Source organism: Epinephelus lanceolatus, chromosome 1, assembly GCF_041903045.1.
Source record: "Epinephelus lanceolatus isolate andai-2023 chromosome 1, ASM4190304v1, whole genome shotgun sequence".
Taxonomy (NCBI): Eukaryota; Metazoa; Chordata; class Actinopteri; order Perciformes; family Serranidae; genus Epinephelus; species Epinephelus lanceolatus.
This window is the reverse complement of record NC_135734.1, coordinates 11,560,627-11,583,583: the sequence shown is the minus strand read 5'-3', so window position 1 is coordinate 11,583,583 and position 22,957 is coordinate 11,560,627. Positions and strand designations below refer to the sequence as shown.

At 40.4% G+C, this 22,957-nt stretch overlaps 1 protein-coding gene across 3 annotated transcripts in view; it reads right to left on the bottom strand.

Moving 5' to 3' along the window:
* Positions 1–22,957, bottom strand: part of cntn6 (contactin 6) — a 180,969-nt gene that overhangs the window by 71,302 nt on the left and 86,710 nt on the right. For 2 of the 3 annotated variants that reach the window (XM_033625516.2, XM_078174543.1), the window contains exons 3-9: positions 15,958–16,097; positions 10,426–10,549; positions 9,890–10,065; positions 6,905–7,000; positions 2,067–2,270; positions 1,424–1,526; positions 1,059–1,243 (exon numbers count right to left, since the gene is read on the bottom strand). In XM_033625516.2, the coding sequence (XP_033481407.2) occupies positions 1,059–1,243; positions 1,424–1,526; positions 2,067–2,270; positions 6,905–7,000; positions 9,890–10,065; positions 10,426–10,549; positions 15,958–16,018 (949 nt within the window). In that variant the 5' untranslated portion in view covers positions 16,019–16,097. Of the gene's footprint in view, positions 1–1,058; positions 1,244–1,423; positions 1,527–2,066; positions 2,271–6,904; positions 7,001–9,889; positions 10,066–10,425; positions 10,550–15,957; positions 16,270–22,957 lie in introns of those variants that run through there. The other variant, XM_078174556.1, reaches the window with a different exon arrangement.

Genomic DNA, 22,957 nt, shown 5'->3' with positions numbered 1-22,957 from the left:
AGATTATTTTTACTGTCTGGTATTAGTCCTCCACCACTGCTGCTGACACGACATTTACAGCATCACAAACACTGTGTGATTGCTGCGTTTTTTATTTTCCTGTAACATCAGTACTGACATTCTTGAAATTCACATTTACCTTTTTTAAGTTTATTTAACAGAATATCGATTTCATTATACTCCATAACTTATTCTTCTTACAGCCTTTGTTTGGTGGCATCTCTCCAATTCTTGGGCATGTGCCAAAGTGTTTGCACATGACACAACATCTGACCTCATATAATGTTAAGGGGGCATTACAAATGCTAATAGGTTAGTCAGTATCAAGTGGGATTCATCATTCAGCACACAAAGGGAAGAGCAGACATGTTAAAGAACAACTGATGCATCTGGAGTTGGCTTCTCTTATTTTTCTCTTTAAAAAATTTCAGGTATAATTCAAGGCATACCATGCAGGACTGTAGGTTACTGTTTGTAATCGCTTGCCAGTGAAAGAGAAAGTGAAACCCCAGATTGACTGTCCTTTGGTGTTTCGCCTCACTATATTTGGGATTTATCAGCGCTGTATCTCTTGGATGACTGCTGCTTACAGTCTGGAACCTGGTCGCTACTGTTTTTTATAAAACCCCAACCTCACCTGAGCACTGTGGGAATACACACCCATAAACATCCCTAACACAGAAAATAAGAAGAAAACACAGGCAGAGGAAGGCGTCTCTGCAGAAAACTACACCATCACACACTTCTATTGGGCCATAGGTGATAACTGAGAGAGTTTACTTTTTTGATACATTGTTTTTTAGTGAAGTCCTGCAGAGCATATCTTTAAGAGCATGTTGCTGCATGAAGCCCACTGAGCATAAATTAACTCCAGATTATCTTGGTATTCTAATTTCATACTAAAAAAAATAACTACATTAGATAATAATAAAGCCCTTCAGATGATTTTCTAACAAATATAAATACTATATTAGTGGATATCAACTAATACCGTTTAGCAGAAAAAGTTTAGCAGTCATCTCCATGAAACAGGAAGCAAAAATATACAAGGCTCTTACTGTGGAATACAAGTTGCCCTCTGGCAACATTTCGTCCTCTGCTGTTTTCGGCTACACACTCATACACGCCGGCATCCTCCGGGCGAAAATATGGAATTTCCAGAACCCCACTGGAGAGGTTGATTTTAATCTTGCCAGGGAGTGGGTTTCCATCAGCTCTTCTCCATGAGATGGAAGGCACAGGGCTGCAGAGGTCACACACAAAAGGTCATGCTGGCCACATGCTCCTGCTCACACTGACCAGAAGGAGTGCGGCCGTGTTTGTCTGTCTCTTTGTTGTAATAGAGCATGCCAGGCCGCATCATAAATTTGACAATGCAATGTGAGGGGCAGAGCTGCATCGTGCTAATGTTTCTGACACTTACTTTCCTAAGGCAAAGCATTCCAGCTTCACTGATGATCCTTTAGAGACTTGAAGGGTGTCGGGAAACTGAACCTCAATCTTTGGCTCATATTCACCCATCACTGCTGCATGAGGGATAAAAGCAAATCACATCAGTCAAAACACAAAACATGGACATGCAGTTTCCTGTAATTCATATTGGATGTTAGAGCCGTGGCGCGGATGACACTGGCAGAGAGCGAGTGTGCGTGTTGATGCTGTATACAACAGCGTTTGGCTTAGCGGATGGATGAGTTTGGATTACATATCTGCCTCAGCTCAAATCTGAAGTGGTACACATAAACGGTCCTGATGGGGTTTAGTATGTGTGGCAAGCTCCTTGCTGTGTGTGTGCCTGCATGCATATTTGCCGGCTACATTTCTGGTTATGTAAATGTGTGCCTTCATGCAGACAAAGAGGGTTTCTCGAATACATAACCCTGTATAGTTCAGAGGCTTTGGGATGGTGCAAAAAAAAAAAAACCTCGCTCGTAAGCAAAAGCAAAAACAGTGTCACGCTCAAGACAAGCGATTTATCTCCCATGCTTGCCCTCCCTCCGTCAGCGCGTGTCAGTTCAGTGCGCAAGATAACCAGGAGGCAGCAGAGGCGAACTGAGGGTGCTTACCGTCCCTCCTCACCACCACAGGGGTTGGGGAGCTGAACACGGTGGCATTGGTCATCATGTTTCTCACTGCACACGTGTAGTTCCCTGCATCTGAGGCTTCAACTTTGGCTATGTACAAGTTGCCCGTCTTCTGAGAGATAAAACGACGGGCGTCCTGTTTCAGGAAACTTCGCTGTCCGTTGAAAACCCATGAATATTTGATCTCTGAAAAGAGAAAGGTAATAAAATCATATGCACCTTCCGGTCACATTTCCAAAATAACAGCAACCCCTGCAGTAAATATATGGGGACAGATATTATTACAAAGAAATTATGTGATATTGTATTTCTCTGCCGAAAATACAGATATAAGATGACTTCAAAGGATAAGGCTGGTGATATTTCATATTTTTCTTTTTGTCAACAAATCCCATGAAAATACCAACACCATTAATAAACTGACTGCATAAAGTATTTTCTGTGTAGCTAAAGCCTGCCTATTTCAAGGCCCAGATAAATGGCAGTTAGAGGGTCCCAAGCTTCTTTAGCTACGGTCTGAATATTATGAGTTAAATAAAAGAAGGTTGCTCCTAAAACAGGAAGATAATGTGACTATAGTAGAAGTTGTAGACCGTATGTCAAGCTCCAAGCTTGCGCAGGTGCCCTCTGTCTCTTACATCTGAGCGGCAAAACCAGTAACCATCATTGTGAGCTTGTTAGTCATTGTCATAAGCACACACCCACTGAGCCGAAGAATGAGTTGAGAGCCGCTGCCTAGTGACACTCTCATTCAGCGAGCTAACCCAGTAGCACAAAGCGCACCCACTGAGCTGACGAACTGCCGCTGAGTAAAACTGAAATAGCAAAAATTTCTTTCATGACGGCCATTTTTCTTGTGTTTATATCAATGTGGAATGTAACAGAGTTGTTTATTTGTTTTTATATGTCCAAAAAAGCTAAGAGAGCTCATGCAACGTAGACAACTTGCCACTTGGCTGCTCACCGCTTACTGTACATTTCTCCCAGTTGATGAGATAAGTTGGAGTTGTGCACATCTTCAGCTGGGGCAAGGTGCTGGCTCTGGGGGTTAAGAAACCATAGAGGCACAAGAGGCTTTTCCCACAAAGCAAGCCATTAACTCAAGTGCACATGGTCTCTTGACACTCGTCATTTTGGGGTCCTCAGTTTTAGGTGCAGGAAGTGGAGAAAAATTCTCCTCCTTCTAACTGTGCTATCACTATCCATGCTAACATCCATGCTGTCGCGACCCTTGTTAATGATGAAACTGACTATCTGGTTGTCACAGTAACGTTGGTAGATTACATCCGACTATTAACCACGTTCCCATCCTCCCCACAAAACAGGAAGTAACAATGTCTGGAGAAGGGCTTTTAACAGAGTATGTTGGCAGAAAGTGTTCTGGCTTGGTTGAGTCACTAAAGAAATGGGTGAGGCTTAGTAAGTTTGGTAGGATTTGACATTGTAGAGAGAAACATTTTTGCTAAGTGACATCTGAACCCACACTTCACCTCTATGCTATTGCTCCGCTAACTACTACAACTCAGAAGCTGGCAAGTATATAAAATGCAGGGTTAGCTGGCCCCAGATCGCATTTGATGCATTTATGCATTCACTCCTGAGGTCAGGATGAGTCATCAAAAATATTTTTTATATATAATAGAATACATAAATCAGCCCCAGCGTTGCACTGGGTGACCTTTATTACATTTAACCTTGGCACTGTAGTTTTGTGGGCATTGTAGTAGATGTGAGTCAATGCACTGTTCTGCTACAGTAGATAGTCCCAAGCCCACAAAATGTGTGTTAGTCTGAAATAAATGTACAAGAAATCCACGACTGTCTTTGTTTGAGTCTTGTTTGAAAAGAAAACAAAAAAACAGTGCCCAGCTGTTTTCTGAAAACCATTTCATTTTAAAAAGCTGAGCTTTGTAGTTTTCAAAGACGTGTGCATTCAGTAGGAATGAACTGACTTGGGACTAAGAGCCACAGGCTGAGTTAGGAAGTCGGAAACTATTGAGAGATGGACAAAGGTTGAGTTCAGACAGACTGTGTGAAATAACGCAGCCCCCTCATTCTTTTGAATTGGCCCGCTGTGTTGCTCAGCAGGGGTGTTGACACAGAGAGCTCCAGCAAAAGGATGCAAGGTCGCCCTGTAAAGAAGTAGAACCTGGCTCAGTGTTCTTGCGCAATCAAATAGGCGCAAGCGTACATTCACAGTGGATTACTTTGGGATGTGAGCAATATAATTCTATTAATAACCTCAACATTGTTGCAATTAATAATAAAACGATTGTTACATGATAGCTTTCCAGAGTTAGAGACTGTCTTGTAGCATTCTTAAAAGCATTGCTGTGTTTTGGCATCTTATCAGCCTTTAAACTTATGGATCTGTCACTTAAACCTGCTTTGCTGGATTGTATTTCATTGTCTCACTGGCTAATACAGCATGTCCCAACCAAACCAGCCCCTTGCATTTTTCAAACACAGGGCGTTTGTCAGACTGCATCTCCAGGTTGAGTCAGTGATGCCCCCAATGGGGGGCTGGGGAGGCCATGGCCACCCTGAAAGAATTGCTGGACCCCCTACTACCCCCCTTTGTGAAAATAAATTTTTTGAGTGAGCACAAAGGCAGTGGGATGTTCTGAAACTAGGCAACCTAGGGCATCCATTTGCATCAGTCATGGCATGCTATCTTATCGGGAAGGGGGCTAAATAACACCCCAAAATTAAGCTCAAATTTTGAGAGGAAAAAAGTGGTGTGGCCATTTTCAAACGGCTCCCTTGAGCTCTCACCTCAAGAAAGAAAATGGGTTCTATGGGTACCCATGAAAAGGGCTTGTTACCAGTAAATGTTTTGTTCCTTACAATCAATGAACTCCTTCAAAAGAAAGCTGTATACTTGTCTTTTTAAGGAAACAGACAACCAGCTTTTTTGAAGAACAATGAATTGCATAATGCATATAAATATGACACATTAAAACAGGATTTTTATGGAACACAAAATATAATCTCTACCATGCACATGAGATAATTAGTAATATGACCTGTAAAGTGAAAAGCAAAGTATATCAGTATACTAGTTCTTATCTCTCCATATTAACATAGTTTTCAGCTCGTCTATATATCACAACAGCATAACTGAATTCCTGTAATTCAGTGATGGCTTTTGGTTTTGTGGTCCTACCCAGAAATATTCAGTGACCCTCATATGACTACCCCTATGAAAAAATTCTGGAGGCACCACTGTTGACAGTATATGTTTTGTACTTATCACATAATCTGCCAACAATAAAAAAACACATAGGATAACTCCTGCCTTATCTTTTGAATAAGAACCAGGACTGGTATCAGAGTAAAATCAAGCAAAGATGGAATTTGCAACAGATGTTGGCAGGTCATAAGGTCACACGTGTTATTATTAGTTCCTGTGTGCTTGTCTGTATTACAGGAAATATCTATTTTAGTCCAGCGCCGACTTTTGCCATATACATTGACAAGGAGGATTCATGTCAAAATAAAGAATGAAAAGGAATGATAAGAATGTCAGCGTAGCGGTGTAAAACACAGACACAGCAGGAGAAAGACGCGGCAGAGATGTCTGCAGGGACTGCAGACTGAACTTGACGATTAGTGCAGCCCTCCTGTATCAGACACATGACATTCTGCAGGCAGCCCTTTTGACTGGGCAGACGGTAAAAAGTCCCACTCGCTTCCTTGAGGGAAAACAGTGAATTAAAATCATTACAGGGGAAAGTCAGGGCAGAAACTGACAGACCTTTCATGATTAGGGACTATCAGAGAGTGGGTCTGTTTAAGAGCTGCAGTCTCACAGCAACAGAGGACTTGCAGGCACATAATCTCATGTCCTCTGACAGAGTTTAACTCTCAGCACGGCTCCTTTTAGACCACTTACCTATTGATTGCTCAAAGAAGCTTCAGATGATTCCTCTTTTACCGAGGTGCATCACCGTACTCCTCTTGTGGCGCATCAACAAGCATTAAAGAACCTCTGACATAATTTAAACCTTGTGGCCACAAAAAAAGACCGTTTTTCAATTTTGAAACACCTCAAGCTAGCATTATCGTGAAGAGCAAATCCTATCAAATGTGTGACTATGCTGTGTTTAAGAGGAAAAATAAAGAGATGGAGGCTTTTAAAGGGGGAGGGAGGGAAGGCTGGAAGGCAAATTGCTAAAGTGTGGAATCCCACGTGGCCGTAGGATTCAGCTGGCAGCAAAGAGCGGAGAAAGGCTGGGACGCTGGCGTGAAATTGTGCTGGTGGGCACCGAATGGCTGCAGGAGTGCAGACCACTTTGAGGGTCTGCTAATCAGCAGCACACAGACACACGAGCCGACTCGCAGCTGTGCCACTGGATAAACGCTCCCCCGGCCACAGCAGCCACCAGCAGACTTTATTACCCACAGATAACCTGCCCACATCAAGAAAAAAAAGACAGTTGGGGAAGTGGAGCACTGGAGACTTTATAGATGACAGCATGGTCACAGATCATATGGGCGAGAAAAGTGAGCTCAAGGTTAAGAAGTGTGAAGCTATGAACTATGTGAAGGCATGGGCCTGGGCAGGTAGAGCAGTGGCTGATCATAAAAACTTCCCCGTCTGACAGATAAGGAGAAAGGAGTGGAAAATAGTGTGTCAGAGTTGGAAAAGAAAGAACAGCAAAAAGAGAAGGTGGGGAAGGTATAAAAACAAAAAGAGACACAGCAGTGTTACAGGGAGATAATAAGCCGCACAGTGAGGAACAATAAAGACTGCTGAGGCAAGCAGGAGTGTGAGACTACAGCAGACAATGCAGAAGAGTTAGGACAGAGTGCTGTACCTCCGTAATGGGGTGGAGGGCCGCAGAGCAGAACCACAGCTTGACCCTCTCTCACTGACACCGTGTTCCTCGACTTCCTGCTGAAGTTCTGCAGAACTGTTGAATATAAAATTGAAAAAAAAAAACTTTTCAGTGTTTGACAGCTGAAATAACTTTACATAAAGGTGACATCCAGCAAAGGGCATTTAATTTTGCAGAATATTTCCTTGTCTGCCCACATTGCTTACAAGTCAAACCCGAGAGTCCCCTGTTAATATCACAGCACGTACAGGAGATCTGGTGGAAGGTGCACCAACGTGCCCCTCACCAATGGAGCTTGAGAGATTACTTTCACCTTTAATTAAATGCTGCTGTGCAGTGTGAGAGAATAAACAGCGGGAAGACATATCAATCCCAAAGTCTAAGAAATACCAACCAGGTCCCAGGAGAGGCCAAGCAAATATCAGCAGTGGTCAATCAGTACTTGACTGACAAAAAAATCTGTGACACCTACTAGTATGAAGAGGTAACCGTCGTTCCAGACATAGCAATTCAATCTGAGATGCTGTACTTGGATACGAAGTAACACCAGAAATAATACATTCACGGCCAATCACATCAAATACTTCCACTGCGCAGAGCTCTCCCCGGCATGACGCAGTGACAGTTTAGGAATCATGTGGGGATTTTTCCTCAAAGGAAGCTTACTGCTGTCTGGAACAACATCTTTCAAATTTGACCACAGCAGCCCAAACACACTGCCAAGAGCTGGTGAGGACTTTTTTTAGTGGACTTCACTTCTGGGGACAAGTCATCAAGATATCAAGGCACAACAGTCAAGGAAATAACCTCAGTGTGCTCCAGGAAAACCAGTTTGCTGGTGCGACACTGTGTTACAAAAATGGAGCCATCAGTCTGTTGCCAGCTGCTAACATCTGCAAACAAGACTATACACATCTAACCCAACTAGCAGCAACGTGCGATTAATGTTTAGCATAATAGCATGCTAATACTACTATTTTTGGAAATTAAAGAAAGACTTCACCCACAAAATGATCATGTGTATATCAGTTTCTCACCCCATGTTACGTTGAATTCCTGAGGAAAACTATGTTTTTCTCGATTGCCTCCACTGTGACCGAAGAATCCAAAAATGCCGAAAATTCTTGATGAATATAAGTAACTCAGTAGTCCATGTTTAACGATGGCAAAACTATATCAAAACAACCATTTAGAAACTCACAACTCGTGCAGTATAATCCATAATCCATTCTTTATCCTGCTGTATGTCCAGTGCTTCCCAAACAATCTTTTTACATACTTTTTGTGTTGTGTAAAGTCTGCAGTGGTGGTGGAAGGTAATGAAGTACGTTTGCTCTCAAGTACTGTGCTTTAAGTATAATTTTGAAGTACTCGAGTATTTCCTTTTCTGCTACGTTATTCTACTCCATTACATCTGAGAAGGAAATATTTTTTCACTACCCTTTTATTTATTTGATACATTTAAATACTAGTTAAACTGCAGATTGAGACTAATAATAAACACAAAGAACAAATCAACTGATGGATAAACATAAGAGAAAAAAAGTAGAAAAGCAGAAGAAGAAATGCCCCACATTTATCAGTCTCAACATTAAAGTGATAAACACATTAATGCGTCAGTCGTTTTATTTGATCTGAAATGGACCATTCTGCATAATGAGTACATTCTGTTTCTCTTGTACTTTTACCCGAGTGAATGATCAGAGTACTTCTTCCACCACTGCGTCAAATTAGTCCATTAGCTCGATGCTAACACATAATGGAAATTCCTATTAACATGCCACCCAAAATTAGCATTGTGATTGTGATATTATCCTTAAATGATCCATTTTTATTTCATAAGTTCTACTAAATATGTGCTCATACGTCCTTAAAGGCAAACATTTCCTAATAGCAGCTGACTTCTATCCTTGTGTCCAATTGTTATTGTTAAGGATGCGGATGCTAGATAGGCTCTTTGTTTGAGCTTACTTGGTACAGTTATCTCATGTAAGAGAATGTCGCCACCTGCTGGCCAGTAATTGCACTACAGATATTTTTATGGGGGTTTTTTTTGTTTTGTTTTTTGCAGATCTGTGGTAGGATTTGGAAAAATTATGTAAACAAAAATTGATATAGTTTTGTTTTTGTTAAATGTGGTCCCTCTTTACTTAAATTCATCAAGGATTTCTCATTTTTTGGATTCTACATTGACCAGAGGCATGTGAGACAACAGTAACATTTTCTTCACAAATTAAACGCAACACAAAGTGAATAAATGATATACAAATGATCATTTTGGAGGTTGAAGTATGCCTTTAAAGGGGCATTATCACTTTAATATCCACTATATTGTCAACATTCTGAAAGAAAAAAAAACTGACATAGTTAGGGTATCCTGTCATTAAATATTTAGCACGTGGAAAATGCTCCTGTCAGAGACGCTAGATAAAACGTCAGGGGAGTGAATGCACCAAATTTCATGAATAGTCACATCAACATCTGTCCAGATATTTCCCTCTGGACCAAAGTGGTGGACTGACAGACTGACCACTTCAAAATCCATATCTGCTAGCGCAGTTATAGAAGCACTTTGTCTTCATTATATGAATTAGAGTTGCAATGATCAGTTATTTTATCAGTGGATGAATATTTTCTTTAAAAAAAATCTGAAAATGTTTAAATAATCAATTAATCAAAAGGTAACTGTTTAAGCATAAATGGTAAATATTTTCTGGGTCCACTGGTTTTTGCTAGTCTTCTTTTGCTTTATACTTAATATTGTTGGTTTTTGGATCTGATGGTCTGTTAACTAATCATTAAAATCATCATTAGTCGCAGCCCTATTCTAAGTAATTTGTATTCAGTTTAGTCATGCATAATATCACAGCAAATCAAAGGGAAAAAAGCATGATTTCATGTCAGTAACAGTGTGCGCAGTACATACAAAAAGCCAGCATGAAACTACTCTACTACTCTACTCACATGCAAATTGGACTTTTGCCTCCCTGCTGACAATGGTGCCAAATGTGTTGGTGGTGATGCACTGATACACTCCTCCATGATTGATGACATGAGGGTTATTAATCAACAGGTTCCCCTCCACAAGGCTGTAGTTTGGATCTGACTCTGTGTTGATTTCAGCCCCGTCTATTTTCCACCTGTAGATGAATTACAAAAATAAAAATCATCACCATCATCAAACACAACACTTCACACTTTAATTTCCCATGTCTGCAAATACTGAGGGTTTCCATCTCCCATTGAAATCCATTCCATTTTCCATTTGAAAAAAAAAAAAAAAAAAACAACAACCAAACTACAGGAAACATCCCACGAGGACACACATGGTTAAAAATGTAATTACCCTCCTACTTCTGAAGCATGACTGCACTGAAATGCAAATGTAGCCAATACAGTAGCACAGCCTGCTATCATAAACAGCTCAGCGAGCACATTCGCTGATGCAACACACTGTAGTCTCGCCTTATAGACAGTCAAAGGGCAGTGAAAACACTTACCTATAATGTGGAGGTGGGTTTCCCTTTGCTTTGCAATTAATAAACACCTGCTTATCATCAGTGCTCAGAGGGAAAATGCTGTCACTCGGCTCCTGGGTGAAGACAGGACCATGGCGTGTATTCTCTGTGTGGGAAAAACACATTAGCTGTACAATGGTGCTGAGCAAGTGACACTGAATTAATGCAGAAATAAATCACTCGGTGCTCAGAAAACTGTATGTAAACCCTACACCCATATAATTAGCTGCCAACATGCCTCTTTGAGTGGATTCTGCATTTAATAAACCCTCTTGTGCACATGTCAGAAGGCAGATAATACATTACGATGAGAGAGCAATTAACCAAAGATAACCCAGGCTGGCATATTCCATGCAGCCTTTTACTGAAGAGTCATGAAGTTGTCTTTTATTTTTCTGTCCTCATCCATAGTCAGCAGGATGCTTACATGCACAGCTGTCATTTTATTAGTGTAAATACCAGCAACCTGATAACATAGTGTTAACAGGTTTCGTTTTATTTTCAACTTACGGTCAAAACAGAAGTGCAGCATTCACAGGAAAAGGAAAAGGAAAAAAGAAAAAAAATGTTGCACTGATCAACAACAGTGGGGATTGCCCAGGGCAAGTAAAATCCCACATCTGGCTTGTAAATCTGGCAACCCACCTGCCTGGTGGGGCAAGTGGTAAAAAAAACCCCAAAAACAAAACAAAAAAAAATATATTGTTTTTTTTTCTGAGGCTGATGATGGAAGTAGCTAAGGAATGAGCCATCTTGCTTCCCTTGCATCTGTGTTGATAGTTGCACATGCACAATACTGATCAGGCATTCGCAAGAAAATGGCTGCAGATAAAAACAAACTTTATGAGCTGAAGCGCAAGGGACCATCTCAACCATCCCTGAAACAGGAGTTTAGCTGGGAGGTGTTAGAAGATGATTGCAAAACTCTATGTATTGCAGTTTGCTGTGATTTTAAAAGCAATGCAGATAACACAGTGTGTTTTTTAATGAAATTTTACTTTTAATTTTGTTGTTTGACAACTGCAAATAAATAAAACAATTTGTATAGTGGCAGGTGAAATTGACTTTGGGTTAAGGCTGCCAATGACTTGATCGTTCTCGTTCCCACTGATTATTATTGCTACACTTGTCTACACTACACAATCCTTCCTTCCTGGCTTCTCATTTATAGCTGCAGACTGAGGTTGCAACTGTCATTAGCAGATTTTATCCAGGCCCCCAACAGTGTGCTGAGCTTAGAAGCCAATAGTGCCCAACTAGTGGAATTACAACTCCAGAGTCCGTCACATGTTGTCAATGGGCTCTAAACGACTTTTTTTTCCCATAGACTTACATTGTGAAAGCGATGTCTGTAAATCAGTTAAAAAAAAAAAAAAAAAAATCACAACCTCTGCAAAACGACTGGTTGTACTGTCAGGATTTGATCCACTGGGTTTAATAACATTTGGAGAATTCAGAGGAGCTGCACAATCAAATCTTTTTATCCCCATTTAAATAGCAGGGCCCTAAACCTGAAGACTCCGGCTTGGCTGGCAAAAGTCTCTAGTGCACTTGCTCTGTGGGCCAAATCATGCATAAGCTGCATGGATCATCTGGGTAATTTCATACCAAAGAAATAAAGCTTTTTTGGCTTCTTGTGCCACTGAGCAACTTTCATAGGAATGAATGGGGTCCCACCTCCAATGCTGTATCTAGGTCTAATGATTTTATTAGCTAGTTATTTAACATTCTTATGCATCAAAAACATCAATTTTGTTAACACTCCCTCCTTGGCCTTGGAGGTAATGTTGGGTTAGGCTACTACTGTAGTTATAATGCGTTCCATTTGTAGTGGGAATTCAGAATTTCCAAGTTCCAAGTCAGAAATTTCAACTGGAACGCTCCCTGAGGTCAGATTTCTAACTCGAAAAGTCAGAGGAACATCACCATTTTATCTGTGGACATGTTGCTATGGTGTTATATGCAGCGTAGTGTGTTGTTTTCAACTGGTACTGCTAACAATGGCTAGTTTGGCTAGAACTGGTATTGTTAATACCATTTAGGTTTTCCAACGTGTGGTACTGGAACACAGGCAACTCAGGTGTGATATCATTCCCAGCTCCTACTCTGACTTCTAAAGTGAAAGGAACGCAGCATTAGTAAACTTGTTAGCCAGACATGCTAATGGTTGCAGCTTAGGTTGGAGCAAATAATCACACTGTTTAATCCATTCCTTACACTTCTGCTCTTGTGTTTTTAGTTTTGGAGAGAGACTAAAGCCTTTGCTAAACTGCTTCCCCAAAAAGCAGTTTAGCAAAGGCTCTAACACCTGTGGTGCTAAGTATTATCTAAAAGTGTTTCACTGAGCACTAGATCTGCCACTCTTTATTTAAACCCATGCTCAGTATGTATGATATGCAATAATATTTTAATACAGTGCAAAAGCAGTTTGCAGGATGTACAAATAGAAGCTTCTGATATGCCACTTCTTTTTATTACTGCTTTTTTATCTTCCTTTATTAGTATTACCATCTATCTGTGTGGCAGGTGTACGTGTGTGTGTGTGTGTGTGTGTGTGTGTGTGATGGGTGTGAGCATGCATGCCTGTGTGTGTCAGGAGCTGCACAGAAAAATTGGCTGTGCAATGACAATAAAGGCATTCTATCTTACAGCTGTAATTGCATGTGGTTGACTGTGTGAAGAACACAGACAGAAACTAGTTGAAGCTATATTACATGTCATAACTACTTAGAAGGATTCCCAAGTGACGCAGCTGGCTAACTGAGTTGTTTGTTAATGAATTGTGATTTTAATGCAAGTAAGATAACTCAGTTCAGGTGTTTACTGTACTTGAGAGTTCCAATATCAGAGTATTGCCTTACTCTGGATATGATCTAATTATTAGAGGGTGTTGTCTAAATGCATGTTGCTTGTGCATGTGTCTGCTTGGTCGAGCTTGTTGTTTTAGTTAGCTCCAGCCAAACAATCAATACACAGGAGTTATTAACCAATGTTACACTAATTACTCCCGTGAAATCTAACATTGCTTCAGCAGACGCACACTCACATACTGGTGTCCAGCCCTTTCTTTCCTCTGACAGTGTGCGTCATACGCCGAGCTGTGCGCCGCTGTTACCTTTTGAAAAATCGCCCCTTTTTTCCTTTTTGTCTCTAACCTTGACTAGGACATAGAAGAGTGCTCCCTCCCTTATCATCATCATCATCATCATCCTAATGAGAGTGGGAGTCTTTGCTTCAGGTAAGGGCCTTGTTTCCTCAGCCTCTGAGGGAGGTGCTTCATTTTCACCCCGGTTGCGATGTCCTTTAAATTAAACAAATTAATGAACCTTTAATAGCCGGGCTATTTCACCTGGGAAATGATCGGGTGGTTTGTGTGTATGCTTGAGAACAGTCCTGCCCTGTAAACACACTGACTGGACTGACCACTGGCACATGTAAACACACACACACACACACACACACAAACACACACAAATTACACCTAATATGTTTTCAAGGGAATGCATGCAAATGTGAGCTCAATAGCAGGTATGTAAATGTACAGTACAGCACACACTGCTATTTGCATAACCCTTCATTCCTTTCTCTTGTGTTTGCAGGCTGCATAGATATACACTCGCGTGAAACTGCTGACTTGAGATCAGATGCTAAGTAAAATGGAAATGGAAGCATAAATAACAATACAATAGGGCCCCACCACTCCATATGCTGTATACATATAAATGTATTTGTTTGATGACTTGTAAACGGCTGGCTTAAGTTCAGTATACAGTATATCCGTCTAATGTGACTGCTGACGTTAAATCTCACTCGGTTGTTTGGGCTGCACAGGTTACCATATCCATACATAAAGTGAGAGCTCTTAGAGAGATGTGAACTCCTCAGCTGTAGCTCATACAGGTATTAGGGAAGTGAAGTATAATGTTGCTCTGCTTTTCTCTCAGCTGAGCGGAGCTCCTTAGCACACTGTGAATCTATGTTGCTGAGAACGGAGCATGGAATACATTAGCGTTAAGAAAAGAGTTTGTGTGGATTTTTATAGTGCTTACCACATTTTACGTAAGTGGCAGCAGTTGGACATAAAGCAGGGAAATTGCATAATAAAACAGAGGGGTGTAAAAAGACCAGAGGGTGAATACTCGTATAGTCAAATGTAAATCCAACACTAAGTCACGTTTATCATTTCAACTCTGGCTGCAGTTAAATATGAGACAAAGATGTAAATGTCATAGTCAGTCTGTAGAATGACGTAAGGCAGTTTCACTTTACCTTTTGACTTCATCCTGTTTTGAATTAGAATGTCTGTCTCTGTTTTAAAAGAGCTCAGTAAAGCCTATCAGGGCAAATAAGAACCACAAAGTGAATGCTACAACTGTCTGTCACTGTACATTAGTGATATTTGTGATGTGTCAACATGGTTAATATTTGTTTTATTTGCTTGACACTAACTTATATTGCTCTAGTAAAAGTTTGGAACTGCTTCTTAATACAGTGGAGAGGGAATTGAAAATCTTATCTAATCTAATCTTATCTTTTTTATTTTTATTTTTTTAAAGGCTTGATATTAATAACTTATCCTTGAATTTAATTTAAAAAAAAGTTTATGTGAAAAATCACTTATCAAATAAAAATTCTGATAAATTATGTTGAAATAACAAGAGTGTATGAAAGTAAATTTCTGGGTGTGATAACTGATTATAAATTATGTTGGAAACCACATATAGTAACAAATTCTCATTGAATGGTTCGTATGATATCCTACACAAAAAAAAGCATGCAAAACAGTTCATATGATATCCTATCATTTAGGGCCCCCACAAATGGTGTTAAGTTCTTAACGTACAGTTACGTAATTAATGTAAATTCACAGAGGTGAGGTTTAGGCAAGTAAAGGCAATAAAGTTCATGAGATTAGGTGTAGGAAAAGAAGCATGGTGAGAATGTGTCTTAAAATGACTTAAAGTTCACTCAAACTTCACATAGATCCAAACACGCAACGCCAGGGGGAAGTCTAGGCTTTTGTAACCCATTAAAGGGATAGTTCAGGTTTTTGGACATGAAGTTGTGTGAAACGCTGACCATCTGTAGCTCTGATGTGACCGTGTCACTACTGTCAACGAGCCTCCTGCTCTGAGAAATGGCCCGTAGCTTACCGGAGAAAAAGTAGTTCTGAAGATGTACGGGGGACACGTAACCAAAAGGTTTTAAGCTTCAAAAAAGTATGCATGTGTTTTGTTAGACTATTTCAATAATTTTCTTGTTTGTTGTTCCTTGTTTACTGCTGTCAGTGCATTTGTCAAATGATTGCAGCCTTTCAAAATACATGGGATATTTTCTACATTAAAAAATGTAGTAGATCGTGCCCAGACACAAAAGCTACTGAAGTTACAAGCCTTTGGAAACTGCTTTTAAATGAAATGATACGAGCCTGAGAGAGAGACAAACCCCCCTGTGTGAGATGTACTGTATGCACATCAGGTGTGTCATAAAAGGTGGCTTGAGTTGGCGTCTCACCAGCCAGGCACTCTTTGAGTGACAGAAGGATTAACAGTTCCCATGGCAACAACATCTTCATTTTCCAAGGTCAAAGATTCTCCTCCTTCCCATCCAGTCCAGAGAGTGGAGAATATTTCCTGACGCTCCTCCGTTTGGCTCTGGAAGAAAAGGAGGGCAAATGAGCACTGTGGAGATGCGGAGATGCAATCCACAACAAGCCTCCTGGAAAGTAAAAAAACAACAACGAAAAAAAACAGACAGAAAGAAAACATGCTGGAACTTGTGGAAAATCGGTGAGCCATTAATAATTCATTCAACCAAATAAGCCAAGCCAAGATCCCGTGCCGAAGGGGCAGCCAGCAGCAGATACTGGGGAGCTGATATTTAGTGTATACATACCGCTGCTACACTATCTCCCAGGAGAAGTCAAGCATAAAAAAAAAAGGAAAAAAGATGCTCACAGCAGCAGCAGCAGCAGCAACAAATGAGCGAAGCAGCCTGCCAAAGGTAATGCTAAGCTTTCTAAATACTGTTAGTTCAACATATTTACTCTAGCAAAATGTGCATTGTATCACTGTGCAGTGTATATCACAGAAATGAGTGCAGACAAACTGAAATAAAATGATCCTTCTGTGGGCAAATCATTCAAACCACTTTAAAACATGTAGACAAACGGAAACATCTTCCATGGATGATGATGCCAGGAACAATTGCAGCTGATTTAGAACTACAAAATGAAGCTTTTACAATTTGGCCAACCGTGTCATATAACATTACAAGTATTATAGTGCAGTTTATGTTGTTTTGGTGCTGTCACGGTATTTGGATATTACTTCTGAGCCCATTGTTGAAAGATACTATAATCAATTTCACATTTGGACCCACAGAGAATTATCACAGGACTCTATGGTTCTCCTCAGCTTTAAGGAGAGTGGATATAGGACTTCATCAGGTGGTCAAAAACATGAATGCTAATGTTGCTCCATGTCTGCAGGTTGCGTAAATAGGCAACTATTTGCTAACAAGTTAATTGTATCAACCTCAAAGGTCAGTTTTGTGTTTACAGCTTGTTTTTCGATGCCCCCAAGTGGCCCAAAAATCAGTTTACCGTGTGACTTGCAGGTTTAAGACATGTAACAACACAGGTTGACATCTTTGTGATGTGCAATTAGCTCATACGTTGTGGCCCTCAGTTGGCAGTGTCAGCTATGGTGTCACTGAGGTCAGAGCCTCAGTAGTTATTCCTAAAATAAACACTCTTCCTGCATCTGTATGATGTGAAATGCTTTCAAAAAGACAACTATCTGTGTGGGAGAGACTAAATACCCCTGTCAGGCATGCATACCCAATGAAAACCTACCCCTACTCTGCCTCTGATTGGCTCTGGCCCTGATGTTTTTACCCTAACCCAACACCATGAGAGAGATAGTTGCAACACGGACGTAACGGAAAATACATTTACAATATGTAGGCCCTATGCATTAATATTTTTCTTATGCTTCTATGATCATAATTACCCTATCCAGTTACTTTTTAGATTGCAATTTTTTCATTTATCCTGTCATGTATCCTCAGATTTTGAATGTTTGTAATAAACTTAAGGATAAAACTTTATATACACTGAACAAAAATATAAACACAACACTTTTGTTTTTGCTCCCATTTTTCATGAGCTGAACTCAAAGATCTAAAACATTTTCTATATACACAAAAGACCATTTCTCACAAATATTGTTCACAAATCTGTCTAAAATCCGTGTTAGTGAGCACTTCTCCTTTGCCGAGATAATCCATCCCACCTCACAGGTGTGGCATATCAAGATGCTGATTAGACAGCATGATTATTGCACAGGTGTGCCTTACGCTGGCCACAATAAAAGGCCACTCTAAAATGTTAAGTTTTATCACACAGCACAATGCCACAGATGTCGCAAGTTCTGAGGGAGCGTGCAATTGGCATGCTGACTGCAGGAATGTCCACCAGAGCTGTTGCCTGTGAATTGAATGTTCATTTCTCTACCATAAGCCGTCTCCAAAGGCGTTTCAGACAATTTGGCAGTACATCCAACCAGCCTCACAACCGCAGACCATGTGTAACCACACCAGCCCAGGACCTCTACATCCAGCATGTTCACCTCCAAGATCATCTGAGACCAGCCACCTGGACAGCTGCTGCAACAATCGGTTTGCATAACCAAAGAATTTCTGCACAAACTGTCAGAAACCGTCTCAGGGAAGCTCATCTGCATGCTCGTCGTCCTCATCGGGGTCTCGACCTGACTGCAATTCATCGTCGTAACCGACTTGAGTGGGCAAATGCTCACATTCGATGGCATCTGGCAAGCTGGAGAGGTGTTCTCTTCATGGATGAATCCCAGTTTTCACTGTTCAGGGCAGATGGCAGACAGTGTGTGTGGCGTCATGTGGGTGAGCAGTTTGCTGATGTCAACGTTGTGGATCGAGTGGCCCATGTTGGCGGTGGGGTTATGGTATGGGCATGCGTATGTTATGGACAACGAACACAGGTGCATTTTATTGATGGCATTTTGAATGCACAGAGATACCGTGACAAGATCCATTGTTGTGCCATTCATCCACGACCATCACCTCATGTTGCAGCATGATAATGCACGGCCCCACGTTGCAAGGATCTGTACACAATTCCTGGAAGCTGAAAACATCCCAGTTCTTGCATGGCCAGCATACTCACTGGACATGTCACCCATTGAGCATGTTTGGGATGCTCTGGATCGGCGTATACGACAACGTGTTCCAGTTCCTGCCAATATCCAGCAACTTCGCACAGCCATTGAAGAGGAGTGGACCAACATTCCACAGGCCACAATCAACAACCTGATCAACTCTATGCGAAGGAGATGTGTTGCACTGCGTGAGGCAATGGCAATGGTGGTCACACCAGATACTGACTGGTTTTCTGACCCCCCCAGACCCCCCCAATAAAGCAAAACTGCACATTTTAGAGTGGTCTTTTATTGTGGCCAGCCTAAGGCACACCTGTGCAATATTCATGCTGTCTAATCAGCATCTTGATATGCCACACCTGTAAGGTGGGATGGATTATCTCGGCAAAGGAGAAGTGCTCACTAACACAGATTTTAGACAGATTTGTGAACAATATTTGTGAGAAATTGTCTTTTATGTATGTAGAAAAAGTTTTAGATCTTTGAGTTCAGCTCATGAAAAATGGGAGCAAAAACAAAAGTGTTGCGTTTATATTTTTGCTCAGTGTATAATAGTAAATCACTGACAAGGAACATTTTACTGCACGATCAGTACTTTTAGTTTTCATACTTATAGTACATTATGATTATAATGCGTACATACTTCTAATTAAAGTTAAGGCTTTGAATGCAGGACTTTTACTTGGATTAGAGTATTTTCACAGTGTCGTATGAGTACTTTAACCTAAGTAAAACATTTGAATCCTTTCCCACCACAGCACATATCCTAAAGATATCTTTTCTTACGGCATTGACATAAACATGCATGACAAGTACGTATATGAATGCCAGTAATTGCTCAATTTAAGCAAGCACATAATAAGTCTGGTCATTAGTACAAAACATACAAGGCAACCAACTGTTCTCAACAAAACATTTTGTTATATAATATGTGCAGTGAGAGTGTACATTCATTTTTCCTTGAATGGGCAGTCTCAAAGAAAATGTGACCTCCTATAGCTTGGGTTGTGTTTGTGGTATGAATGTTGCTCGACCAGAAATACAGTAAATAAGCTCCATTATTAAAAAAAATTCTGGACCTCACCCTGACCATCGTCCTTACTTCAAGGTAGGGATGCACCGAAATGAAAATTTGTGGCCGAAGCCGAAGCCGAATATTATTAAATGCTTGGCTGAATACGGAGTACCGAATACCGAATATCATTGTTTAGTTTTTCATTAGTTTTTGCAGATGAACCCCCTCCAGATTAGTGTTGTCACGGTACCAAAATTGGGACCCACTGTGCGATACCAAAGAAAATATCATGGTTCTGAGTAGTATCACGATACCACAACGAAAATGAGGCAGATGTGCCTTTTGTCATTTTTGAAAAGATAAATCACTTTTCTATAATACATCAATGATATTTCAATGGAATAAATTACTTATTGACTTATTCATACTTCAAAAACAGCATCAATAAGTGATTAACATAGGGGGGATCAAAATAAAATAAATAAATAAAATAAAAATCAACCAGCCACCCTCCTCCCCTGACAGTCCCTTCATAAGTAATGAACAGTCCCTAAAGTGCGGTGAGGTTTGTGGGCCGTTACTGCCAGAAAGAGAGAAATGTGAAAGGCTCGTTTCTCCTCTGACACATCACATACCTGTGTTCGGCTGGCTCGGCTGTTCAGGTACTTCTGGGCAGTCATGACACCAAGAAGAGGATATTATTGGAACCGACTTCTCCGTCGCCCGGTAAGCTGATGGCCGCCGTATTTGACAGGAATACATTAACGTTACTGTCTGTGTCTGTGACCCCCGTTCAACCCACAATCGGTGGGATTCGCCTTTCGTTTCTGCTGCTGGTTGAAATCTGTAGGCTGCTCGCACAGCGTGCTGAATGATTTAAGCCTATTTTGCTCGTTCAAAACTATTTTTAGTCGCAAATGCGAGTGCGGTGACGGACAGATCACCACACTGCCAACATTTTATTCCGCCCGTCACAGCACGCCGTTTAATTGCGTTATCAAAACACGCAGCTATTATTCGGCCTTGCTTTTAACTTATTCCACCGAATACTGCATGTGTGTTTTTTTGCAATATTCGGCCGAATATATTCGGTTACCGAATATTCGGTGCATCCCTACTGCAAGGTGTATTATTATCAAACTAGTCAGTACAGGTTGTTCTGTTATAGCATTTTCTTTGGTTTGGTACAGCCTGTGAAGCAAACTAGTACTGCTGCCTCAACCCAATTAGGTATATTAATTAGGTCCACTAATGAGATCCACTGGAAAGTTTGGTAGTGGGCCACTTGCTGCCCCCCATGTATGTTCATTTTTGCGCAAAGGTCTTGTTAAAACACGCATACACTCAGTGCCTGAGATAAATTGTTGCAGAGAGATGGGTGAAACAAAACAGGAAGAAGCACCAATCACGAAGCAAAGAAGGGAGAAAAAGCATTAGCCATACAGGGAATGAAGTCAATCTATTCTGCTCTCCATTATTTATTCTAAGGGAGCACAATACTGATCATCCAAGCTTCATCTTGTCAGTCATCATTATCGATTTGGTTTCCACTTTTTTTAACCTTCTGCCTTTTTGTTTGTCATCCCGACCACAGTCTTGTCAATGGTCTCAATCAAATATGGAGGGATGGATCAATGATGGCAGATTTGGTTGATGTCCTTCCTTATGAGACTCGCTGGGTTGATAAAATTCTGTCTGGAACTGTTCTGGAGAAAACCAATGAAGAAACTCTATCCATGTAACAAGAAGAAGCCGCATTCTTTTGACCTACATGAGACTGCAAAGTATGGCATGTTATTTCAATAAACTGCTCCACCTCATGCTGTTCTCTGTCTTCTTCAGAGTCAAAAGGTATTTTCAGACTGGAGGAACTTTTTCATAGATAAGAACTCTCCTTTTTGTTGTGTCTGCACTGCAAGAAATAGGAATGACCGTAGTTCTTAGAACGTTGTTTTGAGAGGGGCGACATGTCCCTGAGCTTGGAGTGTCTACTTTAAACATTGTAAGAGATGATACATTTTGAAATCTTGAGCTCCATAGAGTTTAATAGGCTCAAGATGTTATTCAAATATATCTTCAAAAGTATAAAAGAGGTTTTAAAAAGCTTGTTTAATGAAAAAAAAAAGCATTTTACTGCTAACTTCATACATTTTGCTTTATTGCACCACCTTTAACAAAACATCATTGACTGTTACCATGAGTAAAAGTAACTGTCTTTGATGTATGTGGGAAATTAATGCATATGACAGCTTTATATTTAAAAGGCTCTATTTTTATTATAAATACATATTTTGATATTCATATTGCTTTGAGATGTAGGGCAGAAATGAAGGCACCATTAGTGCAAATTTGAACTAAATCCAAACAATAGGTGACCCAATGTCTCCCCCTCTGTTCCTGAGATATTGTGTTAATAATGATGGCCAGAAAACTGTTTTATGCAGAATATTATGATGTCACAGTGAACTTGACCTTTGACCTTTTGGATAGAAAATGTCATCACTTCATCATTTCATCCTGTTAGACATTTGTGTGAAGTTTTGTTATATTTAGAAAATGGATTCTTGAGTTAAGGCCAAAAACATATTTAGTGAGCTCATACTGACCATGACCTTTCACCTTTGACCACAAAATTCTAATCAGTTTATTCTTCGGTCCAAGTGGACGTTTGTGTCAAATTTAAGGAAATTCCATTCAGGCGTTCTTGAGATGTCTTGAGATGTCACAGGAATGAGACAGACGGATGGAAATATGGACAACCTGAAAACATAATGCCTCTGGCCATGACTATCACTGGCACAGAGGCATAAAAATTACATGAGATAAAGCAGGTAGCCCTAACATCTCCACAGTGGTTTCATTCTGCATTTTATCACCTATAGAGATGAGTCAATAAATTCACCAACTTCATCACTTTTTGATGTATAAAATATTTTTCTTATAACCATCCATTTCATGAAGGGGACATGGTTGTGTTTTGTCTTACCTTGGGTATGGGTATCTGAAAAACTAAAGCCCATCTGAGGATTTGTGCCTATACTAACTGTGCCAAATTCCACCCCTGGGTAAAACTATGTGTTGATTAAGGTGCTGAATGAATAGGTGCTAAGTGAATGACACAAAGCTGTGTGGGGCAATTAGTGTTAGATGCAGGGCTTTTATTTTGAGCCCTGAGAAACTTTAAATCGATTCGAAATGTTTTCCAGACATTTTGTCAAAATGCCTATCTGCAATCAATACTGTTATAGGCCGGCACCTGTAAGTAATTCCAAATCAATATGTTTTAAAATTCAGAAGCGCT